The sequence below is a fragment of the Haliotis cracherodii genome, unplaced genomic scaffold, assembly GCF_022045235.1.
Source record: "Haliotis cracherodii isolate W230 unplaced genomic scaffold, xgHalCrac1.p SCAF_15, whole genome shotgun sequence".
Classification (NCBI taxonomy): domain Eukaryota; kingdom Metazoa; phylum Mollusca; class Gastropoda; order Lepetellida; family Haliotidae; genus Haliotis; species Haliotis cracherodii.
In genome coordinates this window covers 25,615,824-25,632,788 of record NW_027266270.1, presented here as the reverse complement: position 1 = coordinate 25,632,788, position 16,965 = coordinate 25,615,824, and the positions used below count along the sequence as shown (strand labels likewise).

General features: G+C 43.9%; 4 protein-coding genes across 6 annotated transcripts in view; 3 read left to right on the top strand and 1 right to left on the bottom strand.

Moving 5' to 3' along the window:
• LOC139462416 (egg-lysin-like) overlaps positions 1-14,095 on the bottom strand; it is a 51,366-nt gene extending 37,271 nt beyond the window's left edge. For 2 of the 3 annotated variants that reach the window (XM_071244114.1, XM_071244115.1), the window contains exon 1: positions 980-1,386. In XM_071244114.1, coding sequence (XP_071100215.1) covers positions 980-1,131 — 152 coding nt within the window. In that variant the 5' untranslated portion in view covers positions 1,132-1,386. Of the gene's footprint in view, positions 1-979; positions 1,387-14,075 lie in introns of those variants that run through there. The other variant, XM_071244117.1, reaches the window with a different exon arrangement.
• On the top strand, positions 1,170-6,974 carry LOC139461614 (mucin-3A-like). Its single transcript, XM_071243084.1, has 2 exons — positions 1,170-1,205; positions 5,883-6,974. Exons 1-2 carry the CDS (start codon positions 1,170-1,172, stop codon positions 6,972-6,974), a joined length of 1,128 nt encoding a protein of 375 aa, XP_071099185.1.
• Positions 9,169-10,203, top strand: LOC139461613 (uncharacterized). The gene is made up of 2 exons (XM_071243082.1): positions 9,169-9,386; positions 9,849-10,203. The coding sequence occupies exons 1-2, from the start codon at positions 9,169-9,171 to the stop codon at positions 10,201-10,203; spliced, it is 573 nt and encodes a 190-aa protein (XP_071099183.1).
• On the top strand, positions 12,914-16,139 carry LOC139461612 (putative nuclease HARBI1). Its single transcript, XM_071243081.1, has 4 exons — positions 12,914-12,934; positions 13,359-14,113; positions 15,670-15,787; positions 15,975-16,139. The coding sequence occupies exons 1-4, from the start codon at positions 12,914-12,916 to the stop codon at positions 16,137-16,139; spliced, it is 1,059 nt and encodes a 352-aa protein (XP_071099182.1).
• The last annotated feature ends 826 nt before the right edge of the window (positions 16,140-16,965 follow it).

Here is a 16,965-nt window from a genome sequence, read left to right as displayed (position 1 = left end):
AAATGGATTATTTAGGGAAAATCTAATAGACTAAGTAATATTTTTTCATTAACACTTTCTGATATTTATGTGTAACTATGATTGACGGTGGCTAAAAGGATAAAAAAGAGCCTCAGTTGCGTCATGCGAATCGGATACATGATACAAAATCAGTTCCCTGACCCCACACCCAGTTATCTGATACGAACACCGTCCCCCAATCACTACGTCTTAGTTACGTGATATCTGATACGAACACCGTCCCCTAATCACTACGACTCAGGTAAGTGATGCGATCATCGTCCCCTAATCACAACGAACACCGACCACGAATCACTACGGTTCAGTTAAGTGATACGATCATCGTCCCCTAATTACTACGACTGGGTTACGTGATACGAATATCGTCCCCCAATCACTACGAACTCCGTCCCCAAACCACTATGACTGAGTTACGTGATACGAACATCGTCCCCCAATCACGTATGTCCTCCGATCTTTGTGTGGCGGTAGCAAGCAATAAGATCTAACTTTAATGGTGAGGCGAGGTGAAATTGGTTTTAACGTCGCGTCCAAGAATATTGCACTTATATAGCGACGTGCATATACGTGTGTGTGTTTGTGTGGCTGCTTGTACTAGTCCGGACTGATGCCGATTTATAGTGCTAGCTCACTGAGATACCATGCCGCAGTTTAACATGGATACTTCACTCAGACAGTATACTGACTCCGAGCCGACCATTTCTTGTTTTAGCCCCTTAATGCCGAGCGCCAGACAGGATAACAACAAGTACCATCTTTTAACGTCTTTTGGTATGACGCGGCCGGGGATCGAACCCCGGACCTTCCGCTCTCCGGGCGGACGCTCTACCACTAGACTACGGAGGCGGTTTCTAACTTTAATGCGATTGTTACATAATTCTGATACCAGATGTTCCGGGTTATCACACCCATGTTCCGCCTCGTCTTACGTGTTTTTGAAGATTCTAAGACAGCTTACATTTGCCATAGTAGCCAGGACACTGGTTGAGATATCCCAGCCTTCTGATGCAGACGGCAGCGTACTCGTCTGTGTTGGCTCGGAACGTGTTGAAGCCGTACGACTTTGCTGACAACACAAAAACAGTTTGATAGTATTTTCTGACAGTCCATCGTCAATCATTCTCAGTTTACTTTTCGATATACGTGTAATGCGGAAGAGTATCTCATCTCGTACGCCATTTGAGGTTTGCCTCCATGGACATCCCCGTGCATTACCTTCGTCAGCAGTCACCGCCCTTGGCAGTCACTTCACACATTAGAGTACAACTCGTGGCAAAGGAGTACACCAGCAAACCCATGTCAAACGGGACTTCCGCATATATTAAAGTGACATTGGAGTACACAATCGACTCCCGTACACCGAGATACAGGAGGACACCACAAGCAGCGTGACACAGGCATACACTACCGACTGACTTGACTCAAGACACCACCACCCACGCAACACAGAAATACACCACCACCCATGCACGTGACACAGGCATACACTACCGACTGACTGACTTGACTCAAGACACCACCACCCACGCAACACAGAAATACACCACCACCCATGCACGTGACACAGGCATACACTACCGACTGACTTGACTCAAGACACGACCACCCACCCATGCAACACAGAAATACACCACCACCCATGCACGTGACACAGGCATACACTACCGACTGACTTGACTCAAGACACCACCACCCACGCAACACAGAAATACACCACCACCCATGCACGTGACACAGGCATACACTACCGACTCACTTGACTCAAGACACCACCACCCACGCAACACAGAAATACACCACCACCCATGCACGTGACACAGGCATACACTACCGACTGACTGACTTGACTCAAGACACCACCACCCACGCAACACAGAAATACACCACCACCCATGCACGTGACACAGGCATACACTACCGACTGACTTGACTCAAGACACGACCACCCACCCATGCAACACAGAAATACACCACCACCCATGCACGTGACACAGGCATACACTACCAACTGACTTGACTCAAGACACCACCACCCACGCAACACAGAAATACACCACCACCCATGCACGTGACACAGGCATACACTACCGACTGACTTGACTCAAGACACCACCACCCACGCGACACAGAAATACACCACCACCCATGCACGTGACACAGGCATACACTACCGACTGACTTGACTCAAGACACGACCACCCACCCATGCAACACAGAAATACACCACCACCCATGCACGTGACACAGGCATACACTACCGACTGACTGACTTGACTCAAGACACCACCACCCACGCAACACAGAAATACACCACCACCCATGCACGTGACACAGGCATACACTACCGACTGACTTGACTCAAGACACCACCACCCACGCGACACAGAAATACACCACCACCCATGCACGTGACACAGGCATACACTACCGACTGACTTGACTCAAGACACCACCACCCACGCAACACAGAAATACACCACCACCCATGCACATGACACAGGCATACACTACCGACTCACTTGACTCAAGACACCACCACCCACGCAACGCAGAAATACACCACCACCCATGCACGTGACACAGGCATACACTACCGACTGACTTGACTCAAGACACCACCACCCACGCGACACAGAAATACACCATCACCCATGCACGTGACACAGGCATACACTACCGACTCACTTGACTCAAGACACCACCACCCACGCAACACAGAAATACACCACCACCCATGCACGTGACACAGGCATACACTACCGACTGACTGACTTGACTCAAGACACCACCACCCACGCAACACAGAAATACACCACCACCCATGCACGTGACACAGGCATACACTACCGACTGACTTGACTCAAGACACGACCACCCACCCATGCAACACAGAAATACACCACCACCCATGCACGTGACACAGGCATACACTACCGACTGACTTGACTCAAGACACCACCACCCACGCGACACAGAAATACACCACCACCCATGCACGTGACACAGGCATACACTACCGACTGACTTGACTCAAGACACCACCACCCACGCAACACAGAAATACACCACACCCACGCAACACAGAAATACACCACCACCCATGCACGTGACACAGGCATACACTACCGACTGACTTGACTCAAGACACCACCACCCACGCGACACAGAAATACACCACCACCCATGCACGTGACACAGGCATACACTACCGACTCACTTGACTCAAGACACCACCCACGCGACACAGAAATACACTACCACCCATGCACGTGACACAGGCATACACTACCGATTCACTTGACTCAAGACACCACCACCCACGCAACACAGAAATACACCACCACCCATGCACGTGACACAGGCATACACTACCGACTGACTTGACACAAGACACCACCACCGACGCGACACAGAAATACACCACCACCCATGCACGTGACACAGGCATACACTACCGACTCACTTGACTCAAGACACCACCCACGCGACACAGAAATACACCACCACCCATGCACGTGACACAGGCATACACTACCGACTGACTGACTTGACTCAAGACACCACCACCCACGCAACACAGAAATACACCACCACCCATGCACGTGACACAGGCATACACTACCGACTGACTTGACTCAAGACACGACCACCCACCCATGCAACACAGAAATACACCACCACCCATGCACGTGACACAGGCATACACAACCGACTGACTTGACTCAAGACACCACCACCCACGCAACACAGAAATACACCACCACCCATGCACGTGACACAGGCATACACTACCGACTGACTTGACTCAAGACACCACCACCCACGCAACACAGAAATACACCACCACCCATGCACGTGACACAGGCATACACTACCGACTGACTGACTTGACTCAAGACACCACCACCCACGCAACACAGAAATACACCACCACCCATGCACGTGACACAGGCATACACTACCGACTGACTTGACTCAAGACACGACCACCCACCCATGCAACACAGAAATACACCACCACCCATGCACGTGACACAGGCATACACTACCGACTGACTTGACTCAAGACACCACCACCCACGCAACACAGAAATACACCACCACCCATGCACGTGACACAGGCATACACTACCGACTGACTTGACTCAAGACACCACCACCCACGCGACACAGAAATACACCACCACCCATGCACGTGACACAGGCATACACTACCGACTGACTTGACTCAAGACACCACCACCCACGCGACACAGAAATACACCACCACCCATGCACGTGACACAGGCATACACTACCGACTGACTTGACTCAAGACACGACCACCCACCCATGCAACACAGAAATACACCACCACCCATGCACGTGACACAGGCATACACTACCGACTGACTGACTTGACTCAAGACACCACCACCCACGCAACACAGAAATACACCACCACCCATGCACGTGACACAGGCATACACTACCGACTGACTTGACTCAAGACACCACCACCCACGCGACACAGAAATACACCACCACCCATGCACGTGACACAGGCATACACTACCGACTGACTTGACTCAAGACACCACCACCCACGCAACACAGAAATACACCACCACCCATGCACATGACACAGGCATACACTACCGACTCACTTGACTCAAGACACCACCACCCACGCAACGCAGAAATACACCACCACCCATGCACGTGACACAGGCATACACTACCGACTGACTTGACTCAAGACACCACCACCCACGCGACACAGAAATACACCATCACCCATGCACGTGACACAGGCATACACTACCGACTCACTTGACTCAAGACACCACCACCCACGCAACACAGAAATACACCACCACCCATGCACGTGACACAGGCATACACTACCGACTGACTGACTTGACTCAAGACACCACCACCCACGCAACACAGAAATACACCACCACCCATGCACGTGACACAGGCATACACTACCGACTGACTTGACTCAAGACACGACCACCCACCCATGCAACACAGAAATACACCACCACCCATGCACGTGACACAGGCATACACTACAGACTGACTTGACTCAAGACACCACCACCCACGCGACACAGAAATACACCACCACCCATGCACGTGACACAGGCATACACTACCGACTGACTTGACTCAAGACACCACCACCCACGCAACACAGAAATACACCACACCCACGCAACACAGAAATACACCACCACCCATGCACGTGACACAGGCATACACTACCGACTGACTTGACTCAAGACACCACCACCCACGCGACACAGAAATACACCACCACCCATGCACGTGACACAGGCATACACTACCGACTCACTTGACTCAAGACACCACCCACGCGACACAGAAATACACTACCACCCATGCACGTGACACAGGCATACACTACCGATTCACTTGACTCAAGACACCACCACCCACGCAACACAGAAATACACCACCACCCATGCACGTGACACAGGCATACACTACCGACTGACTTGACACAAGACACCACCACCGACGCGACACAGAAATACACCACCACCCATGCACGTGACACAGGCATACACTACCGACTCACTTGACTCAAGACACCACCCACGCGACACAGAAATACACCACCACCCATGCACGTGACACAGGCATACACCACCGACTGACTTGACACAAGACACCACCACCCACGCGACACAGAAATACACCACCACCCATGCACGTGACACAGGCATACACTACCGACTGACTTGACACAAGACACCACCACCCACGCGACACAGAAATACACCACCACCCATGCACGTGACACAGGCATACAAGAACCGACTGACTTGACACAAGACACCACAATCCAGGTGACACAAAAGTCCACTGACGGGACACAGAAATACATCACCACCAACGTGACACAAAAGTCCACTGACGGGACACAGAAATACATCACCACCAACGTGACACAAAAGTACACTCACGGGACACAGAAATACATCACCACCAACGTGACACAAAAGTACACACACGGGACACAGAAATACATCACCACCAACGTGACACAAAAGTACACTCACGGGACACAGAAATACATCACCACCAACGTGACACAAAAGTACTCTGACAGGACACAGAAATACATCACCACCAACGTGACACAAAAGTACACTCACGGGACACAGAAATACATCACCACCAACGTGACACAAAAGTACACTCACGGGACACAGAAATACACCACCACCAACGTGACACGGGAGTACACTCACGGGACACAGAAATACACCACCACCAACATGACACGGGAGTACACTCACATGACACAGAAGTACATCACCACCAACGTGACACGGGAGTACACTCACGGGACACAGAAATACATCACCACCAACGTGACACAAAAGTACACACACGGGACACAGAAATACATCACCACCAACGTGACACAAAAGTACACTCACGGGACACAGAAATACATCACCACCAACGTGACACAAAAGTACACTCACGGGACACAGAAATACACCACCACCAACGTGACACGGGAGTACACTCACGGGACACAGAAATACATCACCACCAACATGACACGGGAGTACACTCACATGACACAGAAGTACATCACCACCAACGTGACACAAAAGTACACTCACGGGACACAGAAATACATCACCACCAACGTGACACAAAAGTACACACACGGGACACAGAAATACATCACCACCAACGTGACACAAAAGTACACTCACGGGACACAGAAATACATCACCACCAACGTGACACAAAAGTACACTCACGGGACACAGAAATACACCACCACCAACGTGACACGGGAGTACACTCACGGGACACAGAAATACATCACCACCAACATGACACGGGAGTACACTCACATGACACAGAAGTACATCACCACCAACGTGACACGGGAGTACACTCACATGACACAGAAATAAAGCACCGGCTCACGTGGCACACACATTCACCACCACCCACGTGACACAGGAGTCCAACATCACTCACGAGGCACATAAGTACATCAGCGCCCACGTGACACAGTACAGCATCACCGACGTGACACAGAAGTACACCTTTACCTGTGTGACAGAGGAGTACAGCATCACCCATGTGACACAGAAGTACACCATCACCTGTGTGACACAGGAGTACAGCATCACCAACGTGACAGAAGTACACCATCACCTGTGTGACACAGGGGTACAGCATAACCCACTTGACAGAAGTACAGCATCACCCGTGTGACACAGAAGTACACCATCACCTGTGTGACACAGGAGTACAGCATCACCTACGTGACAGAAGTACAGCATCACCTGTGTGACATAGGAGTACAGCATCACCGACGTGACACAGAAGTACACCATCACCTGTGTGACACAGAAGTACACCATCACCTGTGTGACACAGGGGTACAGCATAACCCACGTGACAGAAGTACACCATCACCTGTGTGAAACAGAAGTACACCATCACCTGTGTGACACAGGAGTACATCATCACCCACGTGACACAGGGGTACAGCATCACCCACGTGACAGAAGTACATCATCACCTGTGTGACATAGAAGTACACCATCACCTGTGTGACACAGTAGTACACCATCACCTGTGTGACACAGGAGTACAGCGTCACCCACGTGACACAGGAGTACAGCATCACCTGTGTGACACAGGAGTACACCATCACCCACGTGACACAGGGGTACAGCATCACCTGTGTGACACAGGAATACAGCATCACCTATGTGACACAGGAGTACAGCATCACATGTGTGACACAGGGGTACAGCATCACCTCTGTGACACAGGAATACAGCATCACCTATGTGACAGGAGTACAGCAACACCCACGTGACACAGGAGTACAGCATCACCTGTGTGACACAGGAGTACAGCATCACCCACGTCACACAGAAGTACACCACCGACTCATTTGACAGAGCTAGGCGAGAGATTACATCTTCCATATACACAGAATAGTCAACATCGAAGAGCGTTACGAAGATGTTTTTGACGGTGGTCACGTTGAGTGTCGTCTGCTGCTTCAGCACGAGCCACACGTAGATGTTGTCCCTGTTCACGAGGATCCTCGGGCCGGCATAGGGAGCGATAACATGGATACATTGTACACTTTATGTACACAAGATACATTGTACACAACTCCTGAAGATACGATTGATTACCTCAAGGCCCATTTACACAATACCCGTGAAGGTCCGGGGTAGAATACTCTCCAGCAACCAATGCTTGCAGTAAAAGGCGACTATGCTTGTCGTCACAAGCGACTAACGGGATCGGGTGGTCAGGCTCATTGATTTGGTTGATGCACATCATCGTGGATCGATGATCATGCTGTCAATCACTGGATTGTCTGGTCCAGACTCGATTATTTACAGACCGCCGTCATTAAGCTGGAATATTGCTGAGTGTGGCGTTAAACAACAAACAATTAAACACTTACACAAAGCGATCTTAGCTACAACGATTGTTAGTGTAAAAGCTAGCAATAGTGTAGTCTGTCCCTGCACCATATTACCACTAGCTCTAGTTTATCACATTATTTAAAAATGCTTTATAAATGGTAATCTCCCATTAGTTAGACAGCCAGTTGTCAGACACTTAAGTAGGGGATTAATTAGGGCAGTGCCCACAACAATGGTACAATCCTACTCAGTGAACTAATTAGGCATGTCTCAGGGTTCATTGTTTGAACTTTCTCAACTTATTTTCTACTTATTTATTGTTATAGTTATTTACTAGATTGCTACTCCAGTTGCTACTCCAGTTGCATGTTGTACTCTGATTATAAGTTATTATGTTAATCTAATATGTAGTGTTTGATCTTTAAAACTTGTGGAAAATGAAGAACTTCTCAACTAGACTACTACTCAAGTTACACTTGCACTTAGCTTGTTATAATAACATTCTTAATATAAAACAATATCAATTTGTCAGAGTCTACTCAGTTTAACTATGCAACTGTGATATAAATATCATTACTGGCAGATATGTGTACCCTTCTCACACACAGGAGTCCCAAGGAGGGACAGGTCAGCCGAAATTGCCTAGGCAGAAGGCGACCTCTTAAACACTTAATGCAACAACAAACATCATGGTAGCATTATCAGAATGGCTGGGTTAAGGAATGTGGAATATATTATGTCACAGAGAGGCACACCTCAGATTCTTCTGGATGGATATCTCTACAACCGAAATCGAGAAAGACAGACCAGCACCCACTGGAGGTGTGTTATCAAGACCTGCACTGGTAGATGCACAACAAGTGACGACTTCCTCCGGAACCAGACTGAGCACAACCATCCACCAGAACATGTCAACAAACACAAGTTCCTCAACACACTTCGAAAGCCTGTGGGATCAAGAATGCTTCCTTCAAGCTCGAGCTGGTTCTACATCCTATCCACTTGTCTTCACCCTGTTGCCTGATCGTCAAGCCGCCACCTATGTCAGACTGTTCCGACTCTTGAAGACTGAAGTGCAGCAGAGTCTGAACAGACCACTTGCTCCAACCAAAATTCAGACAGACTTCGAGCTGGCCGCAATCCGTGAATTAGAAGCAGAGTTTCCCCAGACCATCATCAAAGGGTGCTACTTCCACTACTGCCAAGCCCTGTGGAGTAAAGTGCAAGACCTAGGGCTAGCAGTGCCATACAAAGAAGACCCTCGGGTCCAACAGTTTATCAGGAGAGCGGCTAGCCTGGCTCTACTTCCCCCAAACCGAGTGCAAGATGTATGGCTGGATGTAATGAACTCTTGCCCTGATGGTCGCCACATTGTAGATTTCAAAGACAACATGGTTATCAACTGGGTGGTAGATGGTTTCCGCTGCCCCTGTGGAATCACCATGAAACTGAAGGGCCACGCATCAAGAACAGTCTGGAAGGTTTTCACTGCCGGTTGAACCAGTCCCTGCCTCGTCGCCATCCCAATATCTTCCGGTTTATAGAGGTCACCAGACGTATTGAACATGCGGAAAGAAGCAGACTCGTCCAGGTCAACTTTGAGGCAGCACCACCCAGCCGCAAGCGAGTGTATCGCGAGATCGACAACCGGATCATCAGATTGAAAGACCATCTACGCCTTGGTCAGAAGACTCCAGTTCAGTTTTTGGATGCTGTGGGCCACCTCCTGAAACTTGCCTAATGACCTTAGTCTGACAACAGGATGAACCGAGTATGACGTTGTGTACATATCATGACTAAATTTAATATATGTGGATATAATCTGATGTAACAGCCAAATCTGAACGTTTATAAAATAAGTACATCTGACTTACACGTCTTTTTGTTTTGTTATATCTTGATGTTTAGCTATGGGTCATTCCATTATCAATCAAGGTAGCAGCACTGCAACTGGCTGTCTAACTAATGGGAGGACATTTCATAAATATCTACTAACCCTCCGGATGCCGAGTTTTTTTTCTGACGCACATTTTCCTAAGATCGGAAAAGTGAAGGTTGTGCGAGAATTGCGCTCACGCGGCACTGGATCTCCCGCTGGCTATAAAATTACGCAGAGGTGGAGAATATTAAATTTCCTATTTGATGGTGTAAATTTAACTGTAAATATCAAACCGGTTTTAAAAAAGACACTCCTAAGTGTTGTCCGAGAATTTATTCTGCGTTGAAAAACAGTAAATTTCTCCGCTTTTTATCGTATACCGATAAAAGTACTGTGCGACGATTTTTTGTATTAAGAAGCTTTACGGAAACTGTGAGCGAACAAAATACTGCCTAATATCTGAACGACATAACTACATATCAAATGGAGTTATATGCGTATTTATAACGACATACATTCAATTCCAAAAATAGCATGCCGTAAATGACGAAAACTGATTTTTCTCTATGACGTCAAAAGGTGACAGAGAGGTTACACACGTACAAAGAAAAGGGGGCATAACTCCGCTATGCTTAGCTCTAGTTTTTTGTAACTCAGGTCGCTTGGTGAGAATTAGCTGTGGGTAAGGACAATATATTTTCGTGGTGTTTTGTTCAGGAGGAACCAAACTATTCCAACACAAATATCGATGTTGAAACTGTACACGTTTAGTTATAAAATATACCCATAAGAAATGATGAAATCGTACTTCATAAAAAGGAGGTAATAGAAAAATGGATGGCCTTATCTAACCTATAACTTAGTCCTTAGATTTCAACATTCTCCTGATTGTGTAAGTGTAATTTGACTAATGTTGCATCATTATTAATGGAGCACAAGCCTTATCATCAAATGTAATGAAATACCCTAAACATAACACCATTCCTTTTGACGTCATGGCTGGTTTTATGTCTTTGATAACGTCGGAAAAAGATGACACTGGTATTTTGATTAATATATATCTCCCCTAATTTTCGTTCATGGTATGGAAAATCTCGATGTGTGGAACGGAATTTGACGCTTTTTCGACACAACATAAAATGACTGCTCTCACCAAGTAAAAAATGTCTTGAATATGTAAACAATTAGATAGTTTATCGTATTTCTTAATTGGACAAGACACGCACCTGTTTGGCATCAATTTACGTAATGAAATTCCCAAAAGAATATTTCAAAACAACCAAAATTATATTCAATATTGGACATATATTTGTTCATTATTATGTTATTATTTCCTACACATTAAAAGATGCAAAGAAAGCTCTATTGGTCTAGAATTATCAGGATAATCGTATACGTTTGAACCAACGGGGTACCTGGCATGAGTTTTATTTTTATACATTTTACAATTCCTGGAGAAATAAATTTGTAAACCATTTACTATCCTGTGATCACAATATTGAAATAAGAATGAAACCATTGATTATATAATGCAAAACGAGAGGAATATAATTCGTAAATTGTTTGTGACTAACGCGCACCTGGCGAATCGTTAGATATCACTGTTCTCTGTATCCAACGACATAAAAGACAAATCCAAGACCAACACATTTCAGAAATGTGTGCATATATTTTACCGAAAAATATTATCCATTTTGTTAAAGTAATATATTCAGTTTTAGTTATAAAATGAAACGGCTATTCATGGACATTAGATATATGAACTTATAATATTCACATCCCAAGAAATACGTACATGCTGCAGTTACATTTATTCGTTCGTTCATACATGTTGTGGCCTATATGTACGTATGATTTCATATTGAACATTGACAAATATCCAAAGTGAAATTAATTGTGTGAAAAAATGTATAAAAGACATTCAAAATATACACCATAACTGAAACTGTAAATGGCATGATACAATGATCGTGTGCACTCTCATTCAAGGACCTTCACCTCAAAGAAATTACCAAATATGTACAACAATGTTGACGTATGACAACACTACCTGTGACCCACTTTTACAAAATGGCGTGTACACTGTCAACAGTACGCGGGATTGTACGAGGGGACTTTCGTTGATTCAGGCATCGTATAAACATAAATGTGACATGTAAGTAATCAGAAACATTCTATTTGTTGTCATAATTTTCATTGAAACACACCGTTGTCGTTGTGCGTGATTTTGCGTCAGTCATGGTGTCAACCAGAACGGTAACTTTGACAACTTCTGTTGAAAATATCAAATCATTGCAATGTATCTATTTGAAATTCCCTAATTTTTCCTACGATTCTCTTCCCATGTATATTCTGAAAATGTTGAGCCAATATCTTGAACGAATAGACGAATGGATAGCTCAAAATAGGATAAAATGCTACACTGTGTAAAATCTGAATTTTGCTTTGTTTACATTTCAACCATGTGCAGTTTTTCGAGCACAGCGTTCGTTTTCACACCTAACTTATTTTGCTTGATTTCATCTAGCCACTTTGTATTGGTGGCAAAGACCACTGGTCATTTGTTTCTAAAATGTATGAGGAATTCAAGGAGGTAGGTATCGCAGATAAGTTTGAAATATACGTGATGTTACAGGCGTCTCATAACCGGTGTACCTGAAACGTGATTTTGTAAACACTGTCCAATATGGCGGAAAGTTCACTTCGGCGTTCGTGTTTTCGTTTTTTTCCAAAACATTCTAAACGACTCTAGCGTTATCGGAGACGTTTTGGAATGATCATTGGTGATTTCATAAAAGACAGATACCCGTGATCACTAATATGCTATTTTTGAAATTCATTTCTCCGAGTAAATATCCGGGCCCGTATTTATATAAACTCTTAGAGTTGGAAATTTACTTCTAACTGCCAAAACTCCTAAGAGTTCACTCCTAACTCCTAAAAGTTACTCCTAACTCCTAACTCATAAAAGTTACTCCTATCTTTAGGAGTGGTCATTGGCACTCTTATCTACTCAGGTAAACTCTTCGAGTTCCAATGTGGCCGCCGCCGTGCAGCTGCGACATCGTAGAAACCGTATATTTCGAGCTCGAAAAGATGTGTTAAATGACCTTACTGATTATGAACTTATTGAAAGATACAGACTCAATCGTGCCGGCATAAATTTTGTGACAAATCAGTTGCAAAGCCCTACGAAACGAAATATGTCGCTAGACGCTGAACTGAAAGTAATCATTACTCTGCGATACTTGGCGACAGGTAAGATGCAGCTTTGCAATGGCGACGATCTGGGGATAAGTCAAGCAACTGTCAGTCGTGTCATAAATCAGACCTTAAATGCACTAGTGATTCCGGCCATCTTACATCGCTTCATTTCTATGCCCTCCAATGCGGCCGACCTCAATCGAACGCAGGTGCAATTTCAAGCAATTGGTGGATTTCCGGGTGTGATCGGAGTAATTGATGGGACACACGTTAGGATCATAGCTCCACATGTAAATGAGCCAGAATTTGTTTGTCGCAAGGGATTTCATAGCATTAACGTTCAAGTCGTCATGGACGCGAATTACAAAATACTAAACATCGTGGCAAAGTGGCCCGGGTCAGTACATGATTCCAGGATTTGGAATAATTCCATTTTGAGACATGCGTTTCTGAATAATCAGTTTCCGCACGGTTGTCACCTGCTCGGGGACAGCGGCTATCCCTGCCGGCCACATCTATTAACGCCCTACCTGCGGCCTCAACCCGGACAACAAACAAATTACAACAGGTAAAAAAATCAAAACAAAAGGATATCGTCACCGAAGGAATGCCGGGAACACAAATGAGAGTAGTGTCCCCTTATCACTTTAAATATTGTACAGAAGCTTCACATCTTTGGTGGACTTGATAGTAATGTAATAAAGTATCTAGGCCCTAGTTTTCAAATTATTTTGGAAGTAATTAAGCTGACTAATGATACGGAAAGTATGTGCTTAACATTTAAATATTACATAAGGAGATTGGAGTCATTATCAATATTCCATCTTTTCTAATTGCAACATCTAATTTATATATAAAAATTTATCATATAATGGGTAGGTTTCTCAGCAGGATAAATTCAACGGATAAAAACGATATCCGTTGGGGTCATATGCGGATAGAGATGCAAATATCAAAGGTCAAGTAGGGACTACTTTCAGTGTATATAAACAAACATGGCGTCGCATTTGTCATTCGGCTATCGAGTCAGAATTAACCATCGTGAATCTGGATAAACTACAGGGATAATTGATACAATTATTAAAAAACCCAGTCTTATATACTGAAAGTCAGTGTCGAACTGCGACGTAACTAAGGCATTTTATAAGTTTGGGCAACTTTGGAGATATAAATTTCGAAACAATTTTGCGAGGGCACTAGGCCTAGGCCTAGCCAAGCGGGATCAGAAGCCATACCTGTGCTTGTAGACCTCTGTGGCTTGAAACCTTTTCCACAAATAAAAATAGTTGGGTTTAGGCGAAATATGTATGAATTGTTACCTTGTTTCGTTTTGGCGCTGTGTATACATCTGACTACACTTCTTAACGTTATGACAGAACAGGCCGACTGTGAACAATCACTGGCCGTGATGTCTCATAGACTAGGGTTAGAGTAGCTTCCCTTTGACAAAGGGCAGTTACTCTAGCGGACAGACCGATGGATTGTCGCGAAAGGCAAGTAAAAACAATTGTTGTTTTGCGTATATGTTGCTTCGCCAGTGTATAAGAAACAGATTTCAGTTTGAACTATATTGGCTACTGTCACTGTCCGACTGACACATCACCTACCCTGTGACGTAATAAATATTAATGCGCGCATTCCAGGAAAACTCGCAATGTTTAGGTAATGTTTGTGAGAGAGGGGAAGCGATTTTCAAGCACAGATTTGAAGAATGACATTATATGATAAAGAGGTTATCACGCTTGTGTGTTTAGGGATGGTAAATATCCTGTATTAGGAATAAACACTATGTATTTAGCTCGCCAAGGCTCGCTAAATACAATGTTTATTCCTAATGCAGGATATTTACCATCCCCAAACACACTCGCGTGATAACCTCTATGTATTTAACCAAGGGAGTTAATGCACCTGTCATTAATTTGAGCATGAAGAAGTGAACAGCAACAACTTGTGCTGTTTATCACTAGGTTACTAATACACAGAACATATTCAGTAATTGATAGGCATATTGAGGGTTTCTTTACATCCAATTATTTTCTAAATATGCTATTATGCCTATGAATTAATTAATTGTTTTAAAGCAGTTACTTCATAAGAATTCCTACCATTTACATCATGTTCAAGATCACACAAGATCACAAGAAGTTTAGTGGAGCGTGGAATAGGACAAATGAAGAGACGGTTTCGTGTACTGCACAGTGAGGTCCGCTTGGAACCGATAAAAGTCTGCAAAGTTATTGTGGTGAGAAATTATTATTTCCCCATTTTAATATCATTTTTCATTTTCTGTTCTTTTAATTATTTAAGTAGTCATGTACTTGTTCTGATAGATAAAACTTTAAGGTCATTCATTGTTTGTTCATGATTTTGACATTGGTATATGAAATGTTATTCAATGTAACATTTTCTCACATGTCTTTTTTATACAGGCTTGTGCTATCTTGCACAATATTTGCAAGAATTTGAATGTCCCAATAAATGCTGGTGATGGAGGAGGTAATAACAATGGTGGCAATGGTGGCAATATTCACCAAGGTCCAGTTGCAGCTGATGGAATTAGATACCGCCAACAAATCACCCAACAGTACTTTTAGGTTAGTGTAGAGTATCCATGATCATAATAAAATTTTGATTTGAAGGTTTTAAAATATGTTATCTTGATATTCATATAAAGACATGAAGTAACAATTAATTCATATCAACATTTCAAATAATATTGATAATTTAAATAATGTTATATTTGCTTTCAAATTTCAGAAAGCCTGATCATTGATGACTATCTCTGTGTATTGTGACAATGATTATGGGACAGAAATGTAAGTTATTTTAAAAAATTAAAACTTTCATTACATGTGATTATGGATGTAATAATGAAATATTTTCAAATATTCATGACAACATTTAGAAAAGAGAAATGTAAGTTTAAAACATGTAAATTTGCTGATTTAAATTAAATTTTCAAGTTTTATTGAAAACAGAGACAAGACTATTTTCAAGTAAATACACCTTGTTTAGATATTTAGACCATTTGATTTAATTCAGATGGAAACAACATTGATATGGTGAGCTACTTGTACCATTAACGGGATGAGGAAAAGATGAACCAACACAAAGGCAAGTTGATAAAGATTTTAATTAAGTTACAATCACACATATTTTTGGTTATAATAAATAGAATATACAATGTCTTTCTCTAGTTCCTTTTACAAATAATTCGGTCAGAAAATACATTTCAGTTAATTAATTTTGAAAACATTGAATTCAGTAACAAAAAGCAGTGAAAAAGGAGCATGATTTTACTAATATTCATATATATATACTATATACACTTTTTGTAGATAGATAGAACAATCTCAGCCAAATTGTAGTTACATCGATCATTAATATTAAGCCGGTACCAACTGTGACTTATTTCAATGG